General features: G+C 39.5%; 1 protein-coding gene across 9 annotated transcripts in view; it reads right to left on the bottom strand.

Annotated features, from left to right (window-relative positions):
* Positions 1–26,945, bottom strand: part of LOC105483060 (EF-hand calcium binding domain 3) — a 575,939-nt gene that overhangs the window by 256,675 nt on the left and 292,319 nt on the right. For all 9 annotated transcript variants that reach the window (XR_011615926.1, XM_071083376.1, XM_071083377.1 and 6 more), the window contains 4 exons: positions 14,969–15,070; positions 14,408–14,461; positions 7,014–7,115; positions 6,453–6,506 (listed from right to left, as the gene is read on the bottom strand). Coding sequence is in view for 8 of the 9 variants with exons in the window: in XM_071083376.1 (XP_070939477.1) it covers positions 6,453–6,506; positions 7,014–7,115; positions 14,408–14,461; positions 14,969–15,070 (312 nt within the window). In the remaining variant the exon portion in view is untranslated. The remainder of the gene's footprint in view (positions 1–6,452; positions 6,507–7,013; positions 7,116–14,407; positions 14,462–14,968; positions 15,071–26,945) is intronic.

Genomic DNA, 26,945 nt, shown 5'->3' with positions numbered 1-26,945 from the left:
TTTTTCCCCAACACTTTATAATAGAAAGTGCCAAACATGCAGAAACATTGAAAGAACAGCACAACGAACCATCACCACTTACATGAAATAATAGTTAACATTTCGCCCTAGTTTACTTTTTCTCTCTCATACTGTCTTTCCATATGTATGTGTGAGTGTATACATAAATATGTTTTTCTTTCCTCAACGTATTTTGACTGTAAATGGTGGACATCGTAACTTATTATCCCTAAACACTGCAGCATGCCATGAATCTTCTAAGAATAAGGATATTCTCTTATGCGACATTGTTGATAAATACATAGCATGGTCACACCTAAGAGAATTAACAATAATCCCTTAGTGTCATGTTACATCCAGTTCATATTTAAAAATATTTTTGTTAATTGTCCCCCAAACATCTATTACAGCTGTTTCTGTCAAAAGTTCACATTGCATTTAGTTATTCTCTTTGTCTCTTTAAATCTAAAAGTTAGCTGGGTGCAGTGGCTCACTGCTGTAATCCCATCAATTTGGTAGGCCGATGTGGGCGGATCACTTGAGGTCAGGAGTTCGAGACCAGCCTGGCCAACGTAGTGAAACCCCGTCTCTAGTAAAAATACAAAAATTAGCTAGTCATGGTGGTGCACACCTGTAGTCTCAGCTACTTGGGAGGCTGAGGCAGAAGAAGCACCTGAACCCGGGAGGCGGAGGTTGCAGTGAGCCGAGATTGCACCACCGCACTCCAGCCAGGGCAACAGAGCGAGACTCTGTCGAGAGAGAGAGAGAGAGAGAGAGAGAGGGAGAAAAAAGTCTCCCCACTTTTTTTTTTTTTTAACATTGAACACCAACTTTTTTAAAAGAGTAGGCCGGTTTTCCTGTAGAATCCCTCATTCTGAATTTGTGTGATTTTTTTCTTTGTGGTATTATTTAACCTGCTTTTTATTCCTCATATTTCAAGTAAACTACAATCATTATGGAGTTGTGAAATTTTTTCCAACGATTTATAGTAACTTGCAGGCATTTATTTCTCTCTCTCTCTCTCCCTCCCTCCCTCCGTCCTTCTTTTCTTTCTTCTCCAGAGAGGGAGTCTCACTCCGTCACCCAGGTTGGAGTGCACTTCTGTGATCTCGGCTCACTGCAACCTCTGCCTCCTGGGTTCAAATGATTCTCCTGCCTCAGCCTCCCAAGAAGCTGGGACTACAGGCACCCACCACCGTGCCCGGCTAATTTTTTTTTTGTATTTTTAGTAGAGACGGAGTTTCACCGACTTAGCCAGGATGGTCTCCATCTCCTGACCTCCTGATCCGCCCGCCTCGGCCTCCCAAAGTGGTGGGATTACAGGCGTGAGGCACCGCGCCCGGCCTGAAATATTACACTTTCTCAAAAGAAGGACGCCTTCCAAAGGCCAATCCCCTAACTTACTGGCACCCTTCTGAGTTGCATTCGGGTCACGTACCAGGTACCGTCATTTCGTGTTTATAGAATTTTGTGTCCTGCTGTTTTTCGAAAAGCAAACGTGGATGACAGCGTTTGAGCCCTCCACCCCCGCCCCTTCTGTGAACACTGGGCTAAGCCACAAAGACACAGAGGAGAAAACTCGCGGTAGGGGGCTATGAATGCAGAGAGCACCAGATGGTTCCCTGCAGACACAGAACCAGCTCCAGCTGGTGCCCCTTGAGAGTCTCTCCGCAGAATCTCGGAGGCTGATCCTCGCCCGCAAGCACAAGCGGGGAGGAGTCCTATGCCCTCGCCTAAGTCCCAAAGGAGGATCTGCCGGCTGTGCTGGAAAACACCACCAGAGGGCCCCCTTACCCTCCCAGGGAGGCTCTGACTGGCAGTGAGGAGTCACATGCTCATCCTTGGACCAATGACAGGAGGGTACTGGGAACAGGACGTGAGCGCTGCTGGGATCACGTGACTGATCACAGGCAAAAGATGCCCACTGCCACTCCATGGCCCAGGATACCAACCTGTTTATTTTTTACTTTTCCTTTTTGTAAAGATGGGGTCTTGCTATGTTGCCCAAAGTGGTCTTCAACTCCTGGCCTCCCAAAGTGCCGGGATTACAGGCGTGAGCCACGGCATCCAGCCTCCTGACATGTTTTTTTGTTTTTCCAGACGGAGTCTCGCTCTGTTGCCCAGGGTGGAGAGCAGTGACGTGATCTCGGCCCACTGCAACCTCCATCTTCTGGGTTCAAGCAATTCTCCTGCCTCAGCCTCTTGAATAGCTGGGATTACACGTGCCCATCACCACACCCGGCTAAGTTTTGTATTTTTAGAAGAGATGGGGTTTCATCTTGTTGACCAGGCTGGTCTCAAACTCCTGACCTCAAGTGATCCACTTACCTCGGACTTCCAAAGTGCTGGGATTACAGACAGGAGTCACCACGCCCAGCGTCCAGACATGTTTAAAACAGAAAAATTTCATCTACAATCACCCCTGTTAAATGGTATATTATGTAATATATCCCAGTATATGGAGACACAAGGGTAACAAGGATATCCGGGACTTGAACTCATCTCTGCACCAAGCAGACCTCATAGACGTCTACAGAACTCTCCAAACCAAATCAACAGAACTTACATTCTTCTCAGCAGCATTCATCGCACTTATTCCAAAATTGACCACATCGTTGGAAGTCAAGCACTCCTCAGCAAATGTAAAAGAACAGAAATCACAACAAACTGTCTCTCAGACCACAGTGCCATCAAATTAGAACTCTGGATTAAGAAACTCACTCAACACCACACAACTACATGGAAACTGAACAACCTGCTCCTGGATGACTACTGGGTAAATAACGAAATGAAGGCAGAAATAAAGATGTTCTTCGAAACCAATGAGAACAAAGACGCAACGTACCAGAATCTCTGGGACACATTTAAAGCAGTGTGTAGAGGGAAATTTATAGCACTAAATGCCCACCACAGAAAGCAGGAAAGATCTGAACTCGACACCCTACCATCACAATGAAAAGAACTAGAGAAGCAACAGCAAACACATTCAAAAGCTAGCAGAAGGCAAGAAATAACTAAGATCAGAGCAGAACCGAAGGAGATAGAGACACAAAAAACCCTTCAAAAAAATCGATGAATCCAGGAGCTGGTTTTCTGAAGAGATCAACAAAATTGATAGAACGCTAGCAAGACTAATAAAGAAGAAAAGAGAGAAGAACCAACTAGACGCAGTAACACATGATAAAGGGGATATCACCACCGATCCCACAGAAATACAAACTACCATCAGAGAATACTATAAACACCTCTATGCAAATAAACTAGAAAATCTACAAGAAATGGATCAATTCCTGGACACATACACCCTCCCAAGACTAAACCAGGAAGAAGCTGAATCACTGAATAGACCAATAACAGGCTCTGAAATTGAGGCAATCTTTAATAGGCTACCAACCAAAAAGAGTCCAGGACCAGACGGATTCACAGCCAAATTCTACCAGAGGTACGAGGAGGAGCTGGTACCATTCCTTCTGAAACTACTCCAATCAATAGAAAAAGAGGGAATCCTCCCTAACTCATTTTATGAGGCCAGTATCATCCTGATACCAAAGCCTGGCAGAGACACAACAAGAAAAGAGAATTTTAGACCAATAGCCCTGATGAACATCGATGCAAAAATCCTCCATAAAATGCTGGCAAACCGAATCCAGCAGCACATCAAAAAGCTTAACCACCAAGATCAAGTTGGCTTCATCCCTGGGATGCAAGGCTGGTTCAACGTACGCAAATCAGTAGACGTAATCCATCACATAAACAGAACCAAACACAAAAAACACATGATTATCTCAACAGACGGAGAAAAGGCCTTCAACAAAATTCAACAGTCATTCATGCTAAAAACTCTCAGTAAACTAGGTATTGATAGAACGTATCTCAAAATAATACGAGCTATTTATGACAAACCCACAGCCAGTATCCTACTGAATGGGCAAAAACTGGAAGCATTCCCTATGAAAACTGGCACAAGACAGGGCTGCCCTCTCTCACCACTCCTATTCAACACAGTGTCTCCTATTGAACATATTGTTGGAAGTTCTGGCCAGGGCAATCAGGCAGGAGAAAGAAATAAAGGGTATCAATTAGGAAAAAAGGATGTCAAATTGTCCCTGTTTGCAGATGACATGACTGTATATTTAGAAAGCCCCATCGTCTCGGCCCGAAATCTCCTTAAGCTGACAAGCAACTTCAGCAAAGTCTCAGGATACAAAATCAATGTGCAAAAATCACAAGCATTCTTATACGCCAATAAGAGACAAACAGAGAGCCAAATCATGAGTGAACTCCCATTCACAACTGCTTCAAAGAGAATAAAATACCTAGGCATCCAACTTACCAGGGATGTGAAGGACCTCTTCAAGGAGAACTACAAAGCACTGCTCAGCAAAATAAAAGAGGACACAACCAAATGGAAGAACACTCCATGCTCACGGATAGGAAGAATCAATATCGTGAAAATGGCCATACTGCCCAAGGTAATTTATAGATTCAATGGCATCCCAGCAAGCTGCCGATGACGTTCTTCACGGAATTGGGAAAAGCTACCTTAAAGTTCATATGGAACCAAAAAAGAGCCCGCATTGCCAAGACAATCCTAAGCAAAAAGAACAAAGCGGGAGGCATCCTGCTACCTGACTTCAAACTACACCACAAGGCTACAGTAACCAAAACAGCATGGTACTGGTACCAAAACAGAGATATAGACCAATGGAACAGAACAGAGGCCTCAGGAAAAACACCACACATCTACAACCATCTCATCTTTGACAGACCTGACAAAAACAAGAAACGGGGAAAGGATTCCCTATTTAATAAATGGTGCCGGGAAAACTGGCTAGCCATATGTAGAAAGCTGAAACGGGATCCCTTCCTTACGCCTTATACAAAAACTAATTCAAGGTGGATTAAAGACTTAAATGTTAGAACTAAAAGCATAAAAACCCTAGAAGAAAACCTAGCCAATACCAGTCAGGACATAGGCATGGGCAAGGACTTCATGACTAAAACACCAAAAGCAATGGCAACAAAAGCCAAAATAGACAAACGGGGTCTAATTACACTAAAGAGTTTCTGCACAGCAAAGGAAACTACCATCAGAGTGAACAGGCAACCTACAGAATGGGAGACAATTTTTGCAATCTACCCATCTGACAGAGGGCTAATATCCAGAATCTACAAAGAACTTAAACAAATTTACAAGAAAAAATCAAACAACCCCATCAAAAAGTGGGCAAAGGATATGAACAGATACTTTTCAAAAGAAAAGTTAATTAATGCAGCCAACAGACACGTGAAAAAATGCTCATCACCACTGGTCATCAGAGAAATGCAAAGCAAAAGCACAATGAGATAGCATCTCACACCAGTTAGAATGGCGATCATTAAAAAGTCAGGAAACGGCGGGTGCTGGCGAGGATGTGGAGAAATAGGAAGGCTTTTACACTGTTGGCGGGAGTGTAAACTAGTTCCACCATTGTGGAAGGCAGTGTGGCGATTCCTCAAGGATCCAGAACGAGAAATACCATTTGACCCAGCAATCCTATTACTGGGTATATACCCAAAGGATTATATATCATGCTACTATAAAGACACACGCACACGTATGTTTATGGCGGCACTATTCACAATAGCAAAGACTTGGAACCAACCCCAATGTCCATCAGTGATAGACTGGATTAAGAAAATGTGGCACATGTACACCATGGAATACTATGCAGCCATAAAAAAAGGATGAGTTGGTGTCCTTTGTAGCAACACGGATGAAGCTGGAATCCATCATTCTGAGCAAACTATGGCAAGGACAGAAAACCAAACACCGCGTGTTCTCACTCATCGGTGGGAACTGAACAATGAGAACACTTGGACACAGGGCGGGGAACATCACACCCCGGGGCCCATCACACCCCGGGGCCAGTCGTGATGTGGGGGAATGGGGGAGGGATAGCATTAGGAGAAACACCTAATGGAAATGACGAGTTAATGGGTGCAGCAAACCAACACGGCACATGTATACATATGTAACAAACCTGCACGTTGTGCACATGTACCCTAGAACTTAAAGTATAATTAAAAACAAAAGTCAAAAAACAAGTATGACATATTTCATTTTTGTAAAACTAGGTGGTTAGATGCTTGCAATGAACTCATTACTTTGATCCTTTTAATGCTTCACCCTGTTTTCACTGTGTCCATCTAGTTATTTGGATCTATAGATACTGGTGAAACCATTTTATTGGAAAACAGTACTAATGAATGTAAGATGTTATCAAGAAATAGTTCTTTCGTTTTGACTGATAAAACGCAGATAATGTTAATCTGTTAGTAAAGGCAGATATTTTATCAAAATATTGAAAATATGTGAATTGATAAGCCACAAATAGAATATTAGAAAAATACTAATAAAAATTTTCGTGTAAATCATCATTTATTGCAAATCATGTGTAACAAATTCTTACCAGTAAAAGCTTTCACTTCATCCTCCAATGCTTTCAGAGCCACTTTATTATCAGCTATAACACAAAGGCATAATTTGAAGCTCATAACATGTTATATCACAAGAACACTCTCCTCCCTCCTATGATTATAACACCTAGTAGCAGCACTTAGGAAGTATACTGGGCATTTTGTTAAGCACTTTAGTCATTTGATAAATATTTACTCAGAATATGTTACGAAGATGAAGAAACAATTATAAATATTGAAAATAAACTTATTTAGAAAATGTAAATTTGACTTTATAACCCATAAAACAGCAAATCTTATATTTGATAATGGAAAGATGGAATTCAAAAGTGGCTTTTTCCTAGGGGTCAGCTTTCTTGTCCTCAGAATTTGGAAGGCTCTTGTAGTGACCATGCCGCTAGTATTCAGAATACTACCTTCCCTACTTTGTTACTCTGACTGTCTTATTTAATCTTGCCATTTGCATTATGAAAAGTTCTTTTTTCCCTTTCCTTCTAATGCTAAAAGCACACAGAACACAAAACCCCAAAACCAGTGATATCTAGCATGCTCACCACCGACTGGCAGGCTTTGTGTCAGATCTTCAAGTTCTTTATCTGTGAGCTTGACTCCCATGTTGTCTAGAACGGTCTTCAGGTTTTTTATATCAACCTTCCCTAATCAGAAAGACACAGGCTGTGAGGAAAATGTAGAGACTCTAAAACAAAATCTCTATGTTTCTTTTTTTTTCAGACGCACACATTTTGGGAAGTTGAGAAAAGCTATGGATCTTTTATTTCCACAAAGTACACACACGCATTTTCACAAACTGCGCATTAGGATTTAGGAGGATGTGCTAAAGCCCATTCATGATTATATTTTTCTACATAAAGAGAAAAAAATTCGTTGAATCAATATATAAATGAAATTGACCATGGAATTAAAATTAGGATCCTTTCCTTTAAACCAATTAACTGATCAGTGGATGCAAACTTGGGTCAATCATTGACATATTTTGACCAATACATAGGATTAAAAAGTAATCTCTCAATATTATTCCTAATAACGATAATGATAGCTAATGTTTATTGAGAGCTTTTATTTTGGTACCAGGCATCATACAAAACATTTCATTTATATGTTGTCATTTAATCACAGACAGATATCAGACAACAGTTGACTAAATTCCTCATATAGATAGCTCATCTTTTCCTTGACTTTTTTGGCATGTAATTACATCTTCCCCACTAAGTTTATAAACTCTAAGAGAGTATGGGATACATTTCTCAACAATATGGTTGATTATCTGGTTAAATAACGATACATCTGTTTTTCAAAAGTCAGATGGAATCTGTGTATTAGAGAGGATGCAGGATTCACAACGAAATTAGTAGTGAATAATGGGAAGGCCAAATGAGTACCTTATATTCATCTACCTCCTTATTACTTTCCCTGACATTTAAGGTATTTCATACTACTCAGCACTATGTTTTTTTCCCCAACACTTTATAATAGAAAGTGCCAAACATGCAGAAACATTGAAAGAACAGCACAACGAACCATCACCACTTACATGAAATAATAGTTAACATTTCGCCCTAGTTTACTTTTTCTCTCTCATACTGTCTTTCCATATGTATGTGTGAGTGTATACATAAATATGTTTTTCTTTCCTCAACGTATTTTGACTGTAAATGGTGGACATCGTAACTTATTATCCCTAAACACTGCAGCATGCCATGAATCTTCTAAGAATAAGGATATTCTCTTATGCGACATTGTTGATAAATACATAGCATGGTCACACCTAAGAGAATTAACAATAATCCCTTAGTGTCATGTTACATCCAGTTCATATTTAAAAATATTTTTGTTAATTGTCCCCCAAACATCTATTACAGCTGTTTCTGTCAAAAGTTCACATTGCATTTAGTTATTCTCTTTGTCTCTTTAAATCTAAAAGTTAGCTGGGTGCAGTGGCTCACTGCTGTAATCCCATCAATTTGGTAGGCCGATGTGGGCGGATCACTTGAGGTCAGGAGTTCGAGACCAGCCTGGCCAACGTAGTGAAACCCCGTCTCTAGTAAAAATACAAAAATTAGCTAGTCATGGTGGTGCACACCTGTAGTCTCAGCTACTTGGGAGGCTGAGGCAGAAGAAGCACCTGAACCCGGGAGGCGGAGGTTGCAGTGAGCCGAGATTGCACCACCGCACTCCAGCCAGGGCAACAGAGCGAGACTCTGTCGAGAGAGAGAGAGAGAGAGAGAGAGAGAGAGGGAGAAAAAAGTCTCCCCACTTTTTTTTTTTTTTTTTTTTTTTTTTTTTTTTTTTTAACATTGAACACCAACTTTTTTAAAAGAGTAGGCCGGTTTTCCTGTAGAATCCCTCATTCTGAATTTGTGTGATTTTTTTCTTTGTGGTATTATTTAACCTGCTTTTTATTCCTCATATTTCAAGTAAACTACAATCATTATGGAGTTGTGAAATTTTTTCCAACGATTTATAGTAACTTGCAGGCATTTATTTCTCTCTCTCTCTCTCCCTCCCTCCCTCCGTCCTTCTTTTCTTTCTTCTCCAGAGAGGGAGTCTCACTCCGTCACCCAGGTTGGAGTGCACTTCTGTGATCTCGGCTCACTGCAACCTCTGCCTCCTGGGTTCAAATGATTCTCCTGCCTCAGCCTCCCAAGAAGCTGGGACTACAGGCACCCACCACCGTGCCCGGCTAATTTTTTTTTTGTATTTTTAGTAGAGACGGAGTTTCACCGACTTAGCCAGGATGGTCTCCATCTCCTGACCTCCTGATCCGCCCGCCTCGGCCTCCCAAAGTGGTGGGATTACAGGCGTGAGGCACCGCGCCCGGCCTGAAATATTACACTTTCTCAAAAGAAGGACGCCTTCCAAAGGCCAATCCCCTAACTTACTGGCACCCTTCTGAGTTGCATTCGGGTCACGTACCAGGTACCGTCATTTCGTGTTTATAGAATTTTGTGTCCTGCTGTTTTTCGAAAAGCAAACGTGGATGACAGCGTTTGAGCCCTCCACCCCCGCCCCTTCTGTGAACACTGGGCTAAGCCACAAAGACACAGAGGAGAAAACTCGCGGTAGGGGGCTATGAATGCAGAGAGCACCAGATGGTTCCCTGCAGACACAGAACCAGCTCCAGCTGGTGCCCCTTGAGAGTCTCTCCGCAGAATCTCGGAGGCTGATCCTCGCCCGCAAGCACAAGCGGGGAGGAGTCCTATGCCCTCGCCTAAGTCCCAAAGGAGGATCTGCCGGCTGTGCTGGAAAACACCACCAGAGGGCCCCCTTACCCTCCCAGGGAGGCTCTGACTGGCAGTGAGGAGTCACATGCTCATCCTTGGACCAATGACAGGAGGGTACTGGGAACAGGACGTGAGCGCTGCTGGGATCACGTGACTGATCACAGGCAAAAGATGCCCACTGCCACTCCATGGCCCAGGATACCAACCTGTTTATTTTTTACTTTTCCTTTTTGTAAAGATGGGGTCTTGCTATGTTGCCCAAAGTGGTCTTCAACTCCTGGCCTCCCAAAGTGCCGGGATTACAGGCGTGAGCCACGGCATCCAGCCTCCTGACATGTTTTTTTGTTTTTCCAGACGGAGTCTCGCTCTGTTGCCCAGGGTGGAGAGCAGTGACGTGATCTCGGCCCACTGCAACCTCCATCTTCTGGGTTCAAGCAATTCTCCTGCCTCAGCCTCTTGAATAGCTGGGATTACACGTGCCCATCACCACACCCGGCTAAGTTTTGTATTTTTAGAAGAGATGGGGTTTCATCTTGTTGACCAGGCTGGTCTCAAACTCCTGACCTCAAGTGATCCACTTACCTCGGACTTCCAAAGTGCTGGGATTACAGACAGGAGTCACCACGCCCAGCGTCCAGACATGTTTAAAACAGAAAAATTTCATCTACAATCACCCCTGTTAAATGGTATATTATGTAATATATCCCAGTATATGGAGACACAAGGGTAACAAGGATATCCGGGACTTGAACTCATCTCTGCACCAAGCAGACCTCATAGACGTCTACAGAACTCTCCAAACCAAATCAACAGAACTTACATTCTTCTCAGCAGCATTCATCGCACTTATTCCAAAATTGACCACATCGTTGGAAGTCAAGCACTCCTCAGCAAATGTAAAAGAACAGAAATCACAACAAACTGTCTCTCAGACCACAGTGCCATCAAATTAGAACTCTGGATTAAGAAACTCACTCAACACCACACAACTACATGGAAACTGAACAACCTGCTCCTGGATGACTACTGGGTAAATAACGAAATGAAGGCAGAAATAAAGATGTTCTTCGAAACCAATGAGAACAAAGACGCAACGTACCAGAATCTCTGGGACACATTTAAAGCAGTGTGTAGAGGGAAATTTATAGCACTAAATGCCCACCACAGAAAGCAGGAAAGATCTGAACTCGACACCCTACCATCACAATGAAAAGAACTAGAGAAGCAACAGCAAACACATTCAAAAGCTAGCAGAAGGCAAGAAATAACTAAGATCAGAGCAGAACCGAAGGAGATAGAGACACAAAAAACCCTTCAAAAAAATCGATGAATCCAGGAGCTGGTTTTCTGAAGAGATCAACAAAATTGATAGAACGCTAGCAAGACTAATAAAGAAGAAAAGAGAGAAGAACCAACTAGACGCAGTAACACATGATAAAGGGGATATCACCACCGATCCCACAGAAATACAAACTACCATCAGAGAATACTATAAACACCTCTATGCAAATAAACTAGAAAATCTACAAGAAATGGATCAATTCCTGGACACATACACCCTCCCAAGACTAAACCAGGAAGAAGCTGAATCACTGAATAGACCAATAACAGGCTCTGAAATTGAGGCAATCTTTAATAGGCTACCAACCAAAAAGAGTCCAGGACCAGACGGATTCACAGCCAAATTCTACCAGAGGTACGAGGAGGAGCTGGTACCATTCCTTCTGAAACTACTCCAATCAATAGAAAAAGAGGGAATCCTCCCTAACTCATTTTATGAGGCCAGTATCATCCTGATACCAAAGCCTGGCAGAGACACAACAAGAAAAGAGAATTTTAGACCAATAGCCCTGATGAACATCGATGCAAAAATCCTCCATAAAATGCTGGCAAACCGAATCCAGCAGCACATCAAAAAGCTTAACCACCAAGATCAAGTTGGCTTCATCCCTGGGATGCAAGGCTGGTTCAACGTACGCAAATCAGTAGACGTAATCCATCACATAAACAGAACCAAACACAAAAAACACATGATTATCTCAACAGACGGAGAAAAGGCCTTCAACAAAATTCAACAGTCATTCATGCTAAAAACTCTCAGTAAACTAGGTATTGATAGAACGTATCTCAAAATAATACGAGCTATTTATGACAAACCCACAGCCAGTATCCTACTGAATGGGCAAAAACTGGAAGCATTCCCTATGAAAACTGGCACAAGACAGGGCTGCCCTCTCTCACCACTCCTATTCAACACAGTGTCTCCTATTGAACATATTGTTGGAAGTTCTGGCCAGGGCAATCAGGCAGGAGAAAGAAATAAAGGGTATCAATTAGGAAAAAAGGATGTCAAATTGTCCCTGTTTGCAGATGACATGACTGTATATTTAGAAAGCCCCATCGTCTCGGCCCGAAATCTCCTTAAGCTGACAAGCAACTTCAGCAAAGTCTCAGGATACAAAATCAATGTGCAAAAATCACAAGCATTCTTATACGCCAATAAGAGACAAACAGAGAGCCAAATCATGAGTGAACTCCCATTCACAACTGCTTCAAAGAGAATAAAATACCTAGGCATCCAACTTACCAGGGATGTGAAGGACCTCTTCAAGGAGAACTACAAAGCACTGCTCAGCAAAATAAAAGAGGACACAACCAAATGGAAGAACACTCCATGCTCACGGATAGGAAGAATCAATATCGTGAAAATGGCCATACTGCCCAAGGTAATTTATAGATTCAATGGCATCCCAGCAAGCTGCCGATGACGTTCTTCACGGAATTGGGAAAAGCTACCTTAAAGTTCATATGGAACCAAAAAAGAGCCCGCATTGCCAAGACAATCCTAAGCAAAAAGAACAAAGCAGGAGGCATCCTGCTACCTGACTTCAAACTACACCACAAGGCTACAGTAACCAAAACAGCATGGTACTGGTACCAAAACAGAGATATAGACCAATGGAACAGAACAGAGGCCTCAGGAAAAACACCACACATCTACAACCATCTCATCTTTGACAGACCTGACAAAAACAAGAAACGGGGAAAGGATTCCCTATTTAATAAATGGTGCCGGGAAAACTGGCTAGCCATATGTAGAAAGCTGAAACGGGATCCCTTCCTTACGCCTTATACAAAAACTAATTCAAGGTGGATTAAAGACTTAAATGTTAGAGCTAAAAGCATAAAAACCCTAGAAGAAAACCTAGCCAATACCAGTCAGGACATAGGCATGGGCAAGGACTTCATGACTAAAACACCAAAAGCAATGGCAACAAAAGCCAAAATAGACAAACGGGGTCTAATTACACTAAAGAGTTTCTGCACAGCAAAGGAAACTACCATCAGAGTGAACAGGCAACCTACAGAATGGGAGACAATTTTTGCAATCTACCCATCTGACAGAGGGCTAATATCCAGAATCTACAAAGAACTTAAACAAATTTACAAGAAAAAATCAAACAACCCCATCAAAGAGTGGGCAAAGGATATGAACAGATACTTTTCAAAAGAAAAGTTAATTAATGCAGCCAACAGACACGTGAAAAAATGCTCATCACCACTGGTCATCAGAGAAATGCAAAGCAAAAGCACAATGAGATAGCATCTCACACCAGTTAGAATGGCGATCATTAAAAAGTCAGGAAACGGCGGGTGCTGGCGAGGATGTGGAGAAATAGGAAGGCTTTTACACTGTTGGCGGGAGTGTAAACTAGTTCCACCATTGTGGAAGGCAGTGTGGCGATTCCTCAAGGATCCAGAACGAGAAATGCCATTTGACCCAGCAATCCTATTACTGGGTATATACCCAAAGGATTATATATCATGCTACTATAAAGACACACGCACACGTATGTTTATGGCGGCACTATTCACAATAGCAAAGACTTGGAACCAACCCCAATGTCCATCAGTGATAGACTGGATTAAGAAAATGTGGCACATGTACACCATGGAATACTATGCAGCCATAAAAAAAGGATGAGTTGGTGTCCTTTGTAGCAACACGGATGAAGCTGGAATCCATCATTCTGAGCAAACTATGGCAAGGACAGAAAACCAAACACCGCGTGTTCTCACTCATCGGTGGGAACTGAACAATGAGAACACTTGGACACAGGGCGGGGAACATCACACCCCGGGGCCCATCACACCCCGGGGCCAGTCGTGATGTGGGGGAATGGGGGAGGGATAGCATTAGGAGAAACACCTAATGGAAATGACGAGTTAATGGGTGCAGCAAACCAACACGGCACATGTATACATATGTAACAAACCTGCACGTTGTGCACATGTACCCTAGAACTTAAAGTATAATTAAAAACAAAAGTCAAAAAACAAGTATGACATATTTCATTTTTGTAAAACTAGGTGGTTAGATGCTTGCAATGAACTCATTACTTTGATCCTTTTAATGCTTCACCCTGTTTTCACTGTGTCCATCTAGTTATTTGGATCTATAGATACTGGTGAAACCATTTTATTGGAAAACAGTACTAATGAATGTAAGATGTTATCAAGAAATAGTTCTTTCGTTTTGACTGATAAAACGCAGATAATGTTAATCTGTTAGTAAAGGCAGATATTTTATCAAAATATTGAAAATATGTGAATTGATAAGCCACAAATAGAATATTAGAAAAATACTAATAAAAATTTTCGTGTAAATCATCATTTATTGCAAATCATGTGTAACAAATTCTTACCAGTAAAAGCTTTCACTTCATCCTCCAATGCTTTCAGAGCCACTTTATTATCAGCTATAACACAAAGGCATAATTTGAAGCTCATAACATGTTATATCACAAGAACACTCTCCTCCCTCCTATGATTATAACACCTAGTAGCAGCACTTAGGAAGTATACTGGGCATTTTGTTAAGCACTTTAGTCATTTGATAAATATTTACTCAGAATATGTTACGAAGATGAAGAAACAATTATAAATATTGAAAATAAACTTATTTAGAAAATGTAAATTTGACTTTATAACCCATAAAACAGCAAATCTTATATTTGATAATGGAAAGATGGAATTCAAAAGTGGCTTTTTCCTAGGGGTCAGCTTTCTTGTCCTCAGAATTTGGAAGGCTCTTGTAGTGACCATGCCGCTAGTATTCAGAATACTACCTTCCCTACTTTGTTACTCTGACTGTCTTATTTAATCTTGCCATTTGCATTATGAAAAGTTCTTTTTTCCCTTTCCTTCTAATGCTAAAAGCACACAGAACACAAAACCCCAAAACCAGTGATATCTAGCATGCTCACCACCGACTGGCAGGCTTTGTGTCAGATCTTCAAGTTCTTTATCTGTGAGCTTGACTCCCATGTTGTCTAGAACGGTCTTCAGGTTTTTTATATCAACCTTCCCTAATCAGAAAGACACAGGCTGTGAGGAAAATGTAGAGACTCTAAAACAAAATCTCTATGTTTCTTTTTTTTTCAGACGCACACATTTTGGGAAGTTGAGAAAAGCTATGGATCTTTTATTTCCACAAAGTACACACACGCATTTTCACAAACTGCGCATTAGGATTTAGGAGGATGTGCTAAAGCCCATTCATGATTATATTTTTCTACATAAAGAGAAAAAAATTCGTTGAATCAATATATAAATGAAATTGACCATGGAATTAAAATTAGGATCCTTTCCTTTAAACCAATTAACTGATCAGTGGATGCAAACTTGGGTCAATCATTGACATATTTTGACCAATACATAGGATTAAAAAGTAATCTCTCAATATTATTCCTAATAACGATAATGATAGCTAATGTTTATTGAGAGCTTTTATTTTGGTACCAGGCATCATACAAAACATTTCATTTATATGTTGTCATTTAATCACAGACAGATATCAGACAACAGTTGACTAAATTCCTCATATAGATAGCTCATCTTTTCCTTGACTTTTTTGGCATGTAATTACATCTTCCCCACTAAGTTTATAAACTCTAAGAGAGTATGGGATACATTTCTCAACAATATGGTTGATTATCTGGTTAAATAACGATACATCTGTTTTCCAAAACTCAGATGGAATCTATGTATTAGAGAGGTTGCAGGATTCACAATGAAATTAGTAGTGAATAATGGGAAGGCCAAATGAGTACCTTATATTCATCTATCTCCTTATTACTTTCCCTCACATTTAAGGTATTTCATACTACTCAGCACTATGTTTTTTTTCTCATGTGAACCACTGTCTTAAATATAGTCTTTATAATTCCCATGCACATTGTACATGTATATGTGAAGTAGTTTTGCATAATTTTAAAATTTAGATATGTTATATTATAATGTGTTTCCTTTGCCACTTGCATTTTTAATTCAATTTTCTCTGCTTTTTAAAAAAGCCATTTGCCCATGTTGAAACATGAAGATCTTCTTCATTCATTTAAACTACTGTTTATTATTCTATTATAATGTTATTCCAACATGAATTGATCCATTCTCCTGTAGATGAATGTTTAGGTTGTTTCTGATTTTTTGCTACAACAAGAAAAGGATGTTAATGAACAATAAGAAATCATCTGAAGGTAGAAAACTCACTGGTAACAGTAAGTAAACAGAAAAAGAGACTATTATAACAGTGTGACTGTGGTGTGTAAACTGCTCTTTTCTTAAGTAGAAAAACTAAACAATGACCAATCGAAAATGATAACTACAACTTTTCAAGACATAGTATAACAAGATATAAATAGAAACAAGAAAAGTTTAAAAGCAGGGAGATGAAGTTAAGGTGTAGAGTCATTATTTGTTTTATTTTTGCTTGTTTGTTTGCTTATGCAAAAGTGTTAAGTAGTTATCAGGTTAAAATAATGGCTTATAAGATAGTATTTGCAAGCCTCATGGAAAACCTCAAACAAAAACAATCATACAATGAATACACAAATATAAAAAACAAAGTAAATCATATGACCACAAAAAATCACCTTCACTAAAAGGAAGATAGGAAGGAAGAAAAGAAGAAAGAGAAGACCACAATACAGCCAGAAAACAAATAACAAAATGGCAGGAGTAAGTCTTCACTTATCGGTAATAACATTGAATGTAAATGAACTAAACTCTCCAACCAAAACACCTACTGTTACTGAATGGACACCCCTAGCCCCAGTCAAAAAAAAAGACTAATTGATTCTGTTGCCTACAAGAAATACACTTCACCCATAAAGACACACACAGACTGAAAATAAGGGATAGAAAAAGATATTCCATGCCAGTAAGAAACCAAAAAGAGCAGGAGTGGCTATACTTATACCAGATAAAATAGATTTTAAGACAAAACTATAAGAAGAGACAGGCCGGGCGCGGTGGCTCAAGCCTGTAATCCCAGCACTGTGGGAGGCCGAGATGGGCGGATCACGAGGTCAGGAGATCGAGACCATCCTGGCTAACACGGTGAAACCCCGTCTCTACTAAAAAATACAAATAACTAGCCGGGAGCGGTGGCGGGCGCCTGTAGTCCCAGCTACTCCGGAGGCTGAGGCAGGAGAATGGCGTGAACCCGGGAGGCGGAGCTTGCAGTGAGCTGAGATCCGGCCACTGCACTCCAGCCTGGGCGGCAGAGCGAGACTCCGTCTCAAAAAAAAAAAAAAAGAAGAGACAAAGAAGGTGACTATATGATAATAAAAGGGTCCATTCAGCAGGAGGATATAATAAGTTTAAATATATATGCACGCAACACTAGAGTACCCAGATGTACAAAGCATTATTAGAGCTAAACAGAAGGATGGACTCCAATACAACAGTAACTGGAGACTTCAACACTTTTAGCATTGGACAGATCTTTTAGACAGAAAATCAACAAAGAAACATCGGATTTAGTCTACATTATAAAACAGATGGATCTAATAGATATTTACAGAACATTTCATCCAATGGCTACAGAATACACATTCTTTCCTCAGCACATGGATCATTCTTAAGGACAGACCACATGTTACATCACAAAAGAAGTCTTTACAACATTCAAAAAATGGAAATAATAGCGAAGCTCTGACAACAATGGAATAAAATTAGAAATTCATAACAAGAATTTTGGAAAATGGATACTTTGAAATTGAACAATATGCTTCTGAGTGATCATGGGTCAATGAAGAGATTAAGAAGAAAATTAAAAAATTTCCTGGCTGGGCGCAGTGGCTCATGTCTGTAATCCCAGCACTTTGGGAGGCTGAGGCAGGCAGATTACCTGAGGTCAGGAGTTCGAGACCACCCTGACCAACATAGAGAAACTCCATCTCTACTAAAAATGCAAAAATTAACTGGGCATGATGGTGCATGCCTGTAATCCCAGCTACTTGGGAGGCTGAGGCAGGAGAATCCCTTGAGCCCAGGAGGCAGAGGTTGTGGTGAGCCGGGATCACACCATTGCATTCCAGCCTGGACTACAAGAGCAAAACTCCATCTCAAAAAAAAAAAAAAAAAAAATCTTGAAAAAAAATTATAATGGAAACACAACATACCACAACCTATGGGATATAGCAAAAGCAGTACTAAGAGTGAAGCTTATCACTATAAGTGCCACACCAAAAAAGAAAAACTTCAAACAACCTAACAATGCATCTTAAAGAGTTAGAAAAGCAAGAGCAAATCAAACCCAAAATTAGTAGAAGAAAATAAATAATAAATATTAGAGCAGAAATAAATGAAATTGAAATGAAGAAAATACAAAAGATCAATGAAACAAAAAGTTGTTTTTTTGAAAAGTTAAACATAATCAACAAACCTTTAGCAAGAGTAACTAAGAATAAAAGAGAAAAGGTCCAAATAAATACAATCAGAGATGAAAAAGAAGACATGACAACTGATACCAAAGAGATTCAAAGGATCATTAGTGGCTACTATGAGCAACAATATGGTAATACATTGGAAAATCTAGAAGGAATAGACAAATTTCTAGACACATACAACCTACCAAGATTGAACCACAAAGAAATCCAAAATCTGAACACTCTAATAACAAGTAATGAGATCAAGCCATAATAAAAATTCTCCCAGCAAGGAACATCCCAGGATGTGATGTCTTCACTGCTAAGTTCTACCAAACATTTAAAGAAGAACTAATACCAACCCTATTCAAACTATTCTGAAAAATAGAGAAGAAAATATATCCAAATTCATTCTACAAGGCCATCCAAATTCATTCTCCCTCCCTTCCTTCTTTCCCTCCTTCCCTCTCTCCTTCCTTTCCTCCTCCAAATTCATTCTACAAGGCCATTATTACCCTGATATCAAAATCAGACAAAGACACATAAAAAAAGAAAACTACAGGCCAATATAGTTGATTAATACTGATGCAAAAATCCTCAACAACAACAAATATATATAACAAAATATTAGCAAATGGAATTCAACAATACATTAAAAAGATCATTCACCATGACCATGTGGAATTTATCCCTGGGATGCAAGGATGGTTTAACATATGCAAATCAATTAATGTGATACATCCTAACAGTAGACTAAAGGACAAAAACCATAAGATCATTTCAGCTGATGCTGAAAAAGCATTTGATAAAGTTCAAATCCCTTCATGATGAAAACCCTCAAAAAACTTGAGATAGAAGAAACATACCTTAACATAATAAAAGCCATATATGACAGACCCACAGCTAGTATAATGCTGAATGAAGAAAAACTGAAAGCCTTTCCTCTAAGATTCAAAGCATGATGACAAACATGCCCACTTTCACCACTGTTATTCAACACAGTACTGAAAGTCCTAGCTAGAGCAATTAGACAAGACAAATAAATAAAGGACATCCAAACTAGAAAGGAGAAAGTCAAATTATCTTGCTTGTGGATAATATGATCTTAGATTTGCAAAAACCTAAAGACTCCACCCAAAACTACTAGAAGTGATAAATTCAGTAAAGCTGCAGGATACAAAATCAACATACAAAAATCTGTAACATTTCTATATGCCAACAATGAACAAGCTGAAAAAGATAGCCAAAAAATAATCCCATTTACATCAGCCACACATAAAATTAAACACCTAGGAATTAACCAAAGAAGTGAAAGATCTCTATAATGCAAACTATGAGACAATGATGAAGGGAACTGAACAGGACAACAACAAAAAAATGGAAAATTATTCCATGTTCATGAATTGGAAGAATCAATACAGTTAAAATGTCCATATTCCCCAAAGCCATCTACAGATTCAATTCAACAGAATTCCTATTCAAATACCAATGATATTCTTCACAGAAATAGCAAAAAAGATCCTAAAATTTATATGGAACCACAAAAGACCCAGAATAGCCAAAGCTATCCTAAGCAAAAAGAACAAAACTGGAGGAATCATATTACATGACTTCAAATTATACTACAGAGATACAGTAAGCAAAATGGCATGGCACCAGCATAGAAACAGACACAGAGACACATGGACTGTTTTTTTTAAAATTAATGATTCAATCTCTACATGTCATAGGCCTGTTGATATTTCTTCTTGAGTGATTTTAGGTAATTTGTGTTTCTAGGAATTTCCCTATTTCATCTAGGTTATTATACTGTCACCATACAATTGTCATAATACGCTCTCATAAACCTTTTTATTTATGTAAGCTTGGTGGTAATGACCCCACTTTCATTTCTGATTTTAGTTATTTGCATCTTTTCTCTTTTTTTCTTTGTCAGTCTGGTTAAAGGTTTGTCAGTTTTGTTGATCTTTTCAAAGAATTCAGTTTTGGTTTCATTAATCTCGCTATTGTTTTTATACAAAATGTCTAAGTGTTATCTACCTTCACTTAATCTTTATTTGCTTCCTTGTACCAGCATTGCTTTTAGTTTGGTATTCCTTTTCTAGTTTCTCAAAGTGCAATGTTAGGTTATTGATTTGTGTTCTTTCGTCTTTTTTAATGTAGGCATTTACATCTATAAATTTCCCTCTGAGCATTGCCTTCACTGCATCCCACAGTTTTGGTATGTTGTGTTTTCATTTTCATTCATCTCTAAGTATTTTTAAATGTTTTTGTGCCTTGGTGGCAGTATATGGGGCCAACTCTGCAGGTGTGCAAAATGCAAGAAGTGTGGGGGTGTGGCTACCTCCACCTAGATTTAAAGGATGTTCCACAGAGTCTTGGGGACCAAGCAGAAAACTTTCATGGGGCGAAGCCACTGCAGAGAGCCCCCACTAAGGAAATGAATGCCCAGTGGAGCCATGGGGGCAGGACTGCCATCCAAGACCGCAGACCAGTAGAGCTACCTGTGTGTAACTCCAGCCTGGGAGAGGCACAGGTATGTGACTTCAACATGGGAGAGATGCTGTGTGGGCTGCACCCAGCAAAGCCATGAACACAGGGTCACCTAGAAACTCTGAGGTCAAATCTCTGCCCCAGTATGTCTGGAAGGTGAGACACTGAATCAAATAAGATCATTCTCAAGCCTTAAGACTTAATGTTCTTTGACCTGTTGGGTTTTGCATTTACTTGGGACTAATTTCCTTCCTTCTCTACTTCCCTCTCTTCCTTCTTTCTTTTCCTCCCTCCCTTCCTTTCTTCTTCCCTTCCTTCTTTCTTTTCCTCATTCCCTCTCTCCTTCTTTTCCTCATTCCCTTCCTCATTCCCTTCCTCTTTCCCTCCTTCCTTTCCTCCTTCCTTCCTTCCCTCTATCCTTCCTTCCTTTCTTCCTTCCTTTCTTCCTTCCTTTCTTCCCCCTTCTCCCTCCCTCCCTCCCTCCCTCCCTCCCTCCCTCCCTCCCTCCCTCCCTCCCTTCCTTCCTTCCTTCCTTCCTTCCTTCCTTCCTTCCTTCCTTCCTTCCTTCCTTCCTTCCTTCCTTCTTCTCCTCTTTAGAATGGCAATATATATCCTATGCCTATTATATTTTAAAAGCACATAGTTTGTTTGATTTCATAGGTTCACAGCCAGAGGAAAATTTTCCTAAGGATAAATTTTAACCTGAGTCTCACTCATACCACCATACTTAGATGATATTTAGATGTGACTCTGGACTTTAGAGTTGGTACTGGAACAAGTTAAGACTTTGGGGGCTATTGGGATGGGATGAATGTATTTTTGGGAGATCAGGAGTAGAATGTTATGGTCTGAATATTGGTGTCCCCTCAAAATTCATATGTGGAAACTTAACTCCAAAAGGGATGTTATTAAGAGGTAGAATCTCTGGCAGGTGATTATATCATGAGTGCTCTGTCCCCTATGGGACATGGATTACTGCCCTAATGAAACATCTTGAGGGAGCAAGTTTGCTTCTTCTGCCCCTTCCACCATGCAAGGACACAGCAAGAATGTTCTATCTTTGAAGCAGAAAGCAAGCCCTCTCCAAACACCAGATCTGTCAATGCCTTGATCTTGGATTTCTTAGCCTCTGAAACTGTGATAAATGAATTTCTATTGTTTATAAATTAGGCAGTTTTAGGTATTTTTGATATTGGATTTCCTAGCCTTTGAAACTGTGAGAAATGAATTTTTATTGTTTATAAATTAGCCAGTTTTAGGTATTTTTGTTATAGCAACATGAATGGATTAACACACATACAGACCATCGATCCCAATCTGAAGAAGTTCAAAGGCAAAAGTTGTTCCTGCCCCATCCATGATGATAACTTCTTACAAGTACCTGTAATTCTCTAGTTGTTTTCTCTTGCTATATAAGTATGCTTGGCCAGTTTGGGGCATATTAGAGGTGCCAGGGATTATGTTTACTCAGGAGCATCACTCAACCATTGATTAGTGGGAAGTGGTCCTCCCTTATTTTTCTTTAAGTCCTTGGACATAATTGTAATAGCTGCTTGAAAGTCTTTGCTAAGTCCAACATCTGAGCTATATCCAACTATGTATCTGGTGATTCTTTTTTTTTCTTTATTTGACTATAATACTTTTCTGTTTCATATCTATCTAGTAATATTTATTGTATGCTGGATGTTGTGATTAATATCTCATAAGACTCTGGATTCTGTTCCATTCCTCTGAAGCATCTTGAATTTTACTCCAACAGGCAGTTCCATACAGGTGACCCTGAATTAGTGTAGGTTTGATTTTGCACATCGTAATAATTGATCTAAAGCAGTGCTGTCAAATAGACCTTTCTGTGATGATGGAAATGTTCTACCTCTGCACCAATACAATAGGACTCATCAGGTATGACTATTTAGCACTTGAAAAATGGCTAGTGTGACTAGAGAACTAAATTTCTAGTATTATTTAATTTAAATTCATTTAAATTTAAGTGACTGCATGTTGCTAATGGCTACCATATTGGACAGTGCAGATCTAGAATAATCCTTACTCCAGGATGTGGTATTTACTTCAGAGGTATAGCCTTTCTGGTTTCTCAGCTACTTGTCCAAGGTGTTAACGAGGTTTCTTCACTCTAGCTGGACTGACACATCAACTAGCATTGCTTTACCTCTAATGCCATTGTCCTGCTGTCAGTCCTGTAGCAGCTACTTTCTAGTGTAGCATCGCTTTGAGCATGTGTGGTCTAAACCTTGGCTCAGAACTCAGAGCATCCCCCACCTGACCCTATAGACTTCTGCCTCACTTCCTACACAGCGTTCTTCTCACTGGCACTACGCCCATCAGATTCCAGTCATTTCAACAGTACTGAACCCTAATCTATAACTGCCTCAGCTCAGTGTGACCACTGTGTTCTGCTTGGGCTTTAGCTTCCTAAACTATGACTGGAAAATTGTCCTTAGGCTTACTTCATAACTTTTTCTTCTCTCAAGGATCAGAGTCTTGCACTTTCTGTTGTGTCCAATCCTTGAAAACAGTAGCCTTATATATATTGTCCAGTTTAATAATTGTTTACGGCAGGAGAGCTAGTTATTTCATAATGATCCACAGAGGGGAAGATCCTGGTAATTTTTTTTTAAGTTTTAATTTTGCTGAAACATATATCAGTGCTCTCTATATATAAATTAAGTCTGTTAATTATATTATTCAAATATTCTTGATAAATTTTGATTGCTTATTCTAGCAATTTCTGAAGGATATATGTTGTAATCTCTATGGTGAGGATTTATTTCTCCATTAAGTTTTGTCATTCTGTGCTTTATATATTTTGAAATTATATTATTACAAACATAAAAATTTAGAACTGGATTATCTTCCTCATGAATTAACTCCTTTATCATGCTGCAATGTGCTGGCTTATCTTGCTATAATCTCTACCTAGCTTGGTATTAATTATACCAGCTTTATTTTCATTTGTGCTTGTATTATGTATCCATCCTTTTGCTTGCAACTTTTCTCTGTATTTATAATTAAGATGTGTCTCATGTAAGTAGTATACATTATTTTATAATCTAGACTCACAATCTTTTTGTTTTAGTTTGAATATTTATTGCATTTACATTTACCATAATATTATATTTTAGTTAAATCAATATTTACTATTGCTTTATTTGCCAACTTGTTATGCTTTCATTCTCTCTTTTTAAATTTACTTCTTCCTTTCTCTTGACTTATTTTTATTTTTCCATTATTCCCTCTATTAGCTTGTTAGTTACACAGTTGGCCCTCCACATCTCTGGGTTCCACATTTACAGATTCAACCAACCACAGGCAAAAAATATTTTTTTACATGTGTGGTATCTGTACTGCACACATAGCATTTACATTGTATTAGGTATCATAAGTAATTTAGAGATGACTTAAAATATATGGGAGGATGTGTATAGGTTACATGCAACTACTATGTCATTTCATGTAAAGGACTTGAGCACCCATGGATTTTTGTATCTGTGGGAGGTCCAGGGACCAATCCCCCGCAAATATCAAGGAATGACTCTCTCTATATATATTTTAAATATTCTTTGAGTAGTTATCCAAGTTTATGGGACACATCCTTGATTTTTTAAAATGTAATATAAATTAAAGATTTTGCCACATCCCAGGTTAATCCATTTAACCCACCTCTTACATCTCCTTTTGTGATTTGATGACTTTTTGTGCTGGTATGCTTTTATTCCTTACTTTTAATATTCTGCATATCTGCTATAGGGTTTTTTCTTTTGTGATTACCATGAGGCTTAAATAAAACATCCTATAACATCCTATTTTAAGTTGATGACAACTTAACTTCAGTCATATACGAAGGGCTGAGTATGGTGCCTCATGCCTGTAATCCCAGCACTTTGAGAGGCTAAGGTGGGCAGATTGCTGGAGCCCAGGAGTTCAAGACCAGCCTGGGCAACATGCTGAAACTCTGTCTTTACAAAAAATACAAAAATATTAGCCAAGTGTGGTGGTGTGCACTCGTAGTCCCAGCTACTTTGGAGGCTGAGGAGGGAGGATTGCTTTGAGTCCAGGAGGGTTCTTGGTTGCAGTGAGCTGAGATCACACCGCTGAACTCCAGCCTGGGCAACAGTAAAGAAAAAGACTCTATACTTTTACTTTCTCCCCATTACATTTTAGATTATTGATATTATGGTTTATACATTTTTGTATTGTGTGCCCATTAACAAATTATTATAGTTATAGTAATTTTTAATACGCTTATCTTTTATACTAGTGTTGAAAGTGATTTATCTACCACCATTAGAATATTAGAAAATTCCAGATTTGTCTAACTATATTTACTTTTATTAGTGAGTTTTATACATTCATATGTTTTTATGTTGTTAATTAGCATCCTTACATTTTAGCTTGAAGAACTCCCGTAAGTATTTCTTGTAGGGCAGTAAACTAGTAATAATAAGCTCCCTCAGCTTTTGTTTATATGGGAAAGTATTTCTGTCTCCTTCATTCCTGAAGGACAGCTTTGCCAGATACAATATTCTTGGTTAGCAGATTTTTTTTTCTCTCCATAATTTGAATATATAATACCATTATTTTCTTGCCTACAAGATTTCTGCTGAGAAATCCATTGTCAGTCTTACAAGAGGGTCCCTTGTACATGATAATTCACTTTTTTTTTGATGCTTTCAAAATTCTTTTTCTTTGGCTTTTGACAATTTAATTATAATATGTCTTGATGTAGACCTCTTCAAATTCAACCTATTTGCTGACCATTAGGCTTCAGGAAGCCACTGGCTGGGCTCTCTGGTTGGGCATGGTCACTAGCAGAATGCAGTGCCATCATCAAGGTCAGCACACTGGTTACTGTGAACCGTGTCCCCCTTTTTCTGTTCCTATGTGACCCCAGGTTGTCTAGCCCTGCCAATTTCCCCATTGTTCCCCATGATGCAAGACAAAAATAGACCCACCTAAAATTGCTTAGAACACTGAGGAAGCTTGATGTTCACCTTAGGATCACTTTTTTCACTAGAGAAACCATTGGTTTGGGGATCCCTTTTGGTGTGGTGCTGTGCTACAACAAAATGAAACCTCTCCTCTCACCCTTCTGATATAGCTTTCCTCCATTTTTACGTGCCAAGGGGGTGCTTTTTAGCCTCAATCTCAGGTTCTGAGATTTTAACAAAGGCATTCTTGTCTGTGGATAGTTGATAATCAGTGTTTCTCTGAGGTGAACTAGAGTAGGGACCTCCTATTCTGCCATCTTGCTGATGTCACTCTCCCATATATTTAACATCTAACTACATGTCTTTAACTAGTACATCAATAGTACTGAAGAATGAAGCAATGATTTGATAAAGATATATTTTGGGGAATGAGTTTACCATAGGGCAATGGTGAAACAGTATGCAAAATCCATGGCAAAGTTATAACTAAATGGCATGCAAATCATGTGAACAAACATTTTTATCGTAAGAGACGGTGTTCAGTAAAATGTTCCTAGGGAATGCTGTTTTGTCTCATTGGACTGTGTCTAGCTTAATATATTCTATTTTAGTCCCTTTAAATTAGAGATTACTTTGTGATTTACCACACTTCAATTCTAATTCAATTTTTCCTTCAAGACAGGCAATTCTGTCCTTGATTCATGAAATTTGATTCAAGAATTTGAAAATCCACGCCTATAAATAAGTAGGGAAAATGTACATATCGCCTGAAACTCTGGTAGCTCTAGTTCCTATGAAAACTGTTGATTTGACTAAGGCCCTGGCAACTTCTCAGCTACTCTTGGTACACTAAGAATTGTTTACATTAGGCCCCATAAAGCCAAAGACTATGTCTATTTTTTTTTTTTTTTGAGACGGAGTCTCACTCTGTCGCCCAGGCTGGAGTGCAGTGGCCAGATCTCAGCTCACTGCAAGCTCCGCCTCCTGGGTTCACGCCATTCTCCTGCCTCAGCCTCCCGAGTAGCTGGGACTACAGGCGCCCGCCACCTCGCCTGACTAGTTTTTTGTATTTTTTTTTAGTAGAGACG

The sequence above is a fragment of the Macaca nemestrina genome, chromosome 17, assembly GCF_043159975.1.
Source record: "Macaca nemestrina isolate mMacNem1 chromosome 17, mMacNem.hap1, whole genome shotgun sequence".
NCBI classification, from domain to species: domain Eukaryota; kingdom Metazoa; phylum Chordata; class Mammalia; order Primates; family Cercopithecidae; genus Macaca; species Macaca nemestrina.
This window is presented reverse-complemented; position numbering and strand designations above follow the sequence as displayed.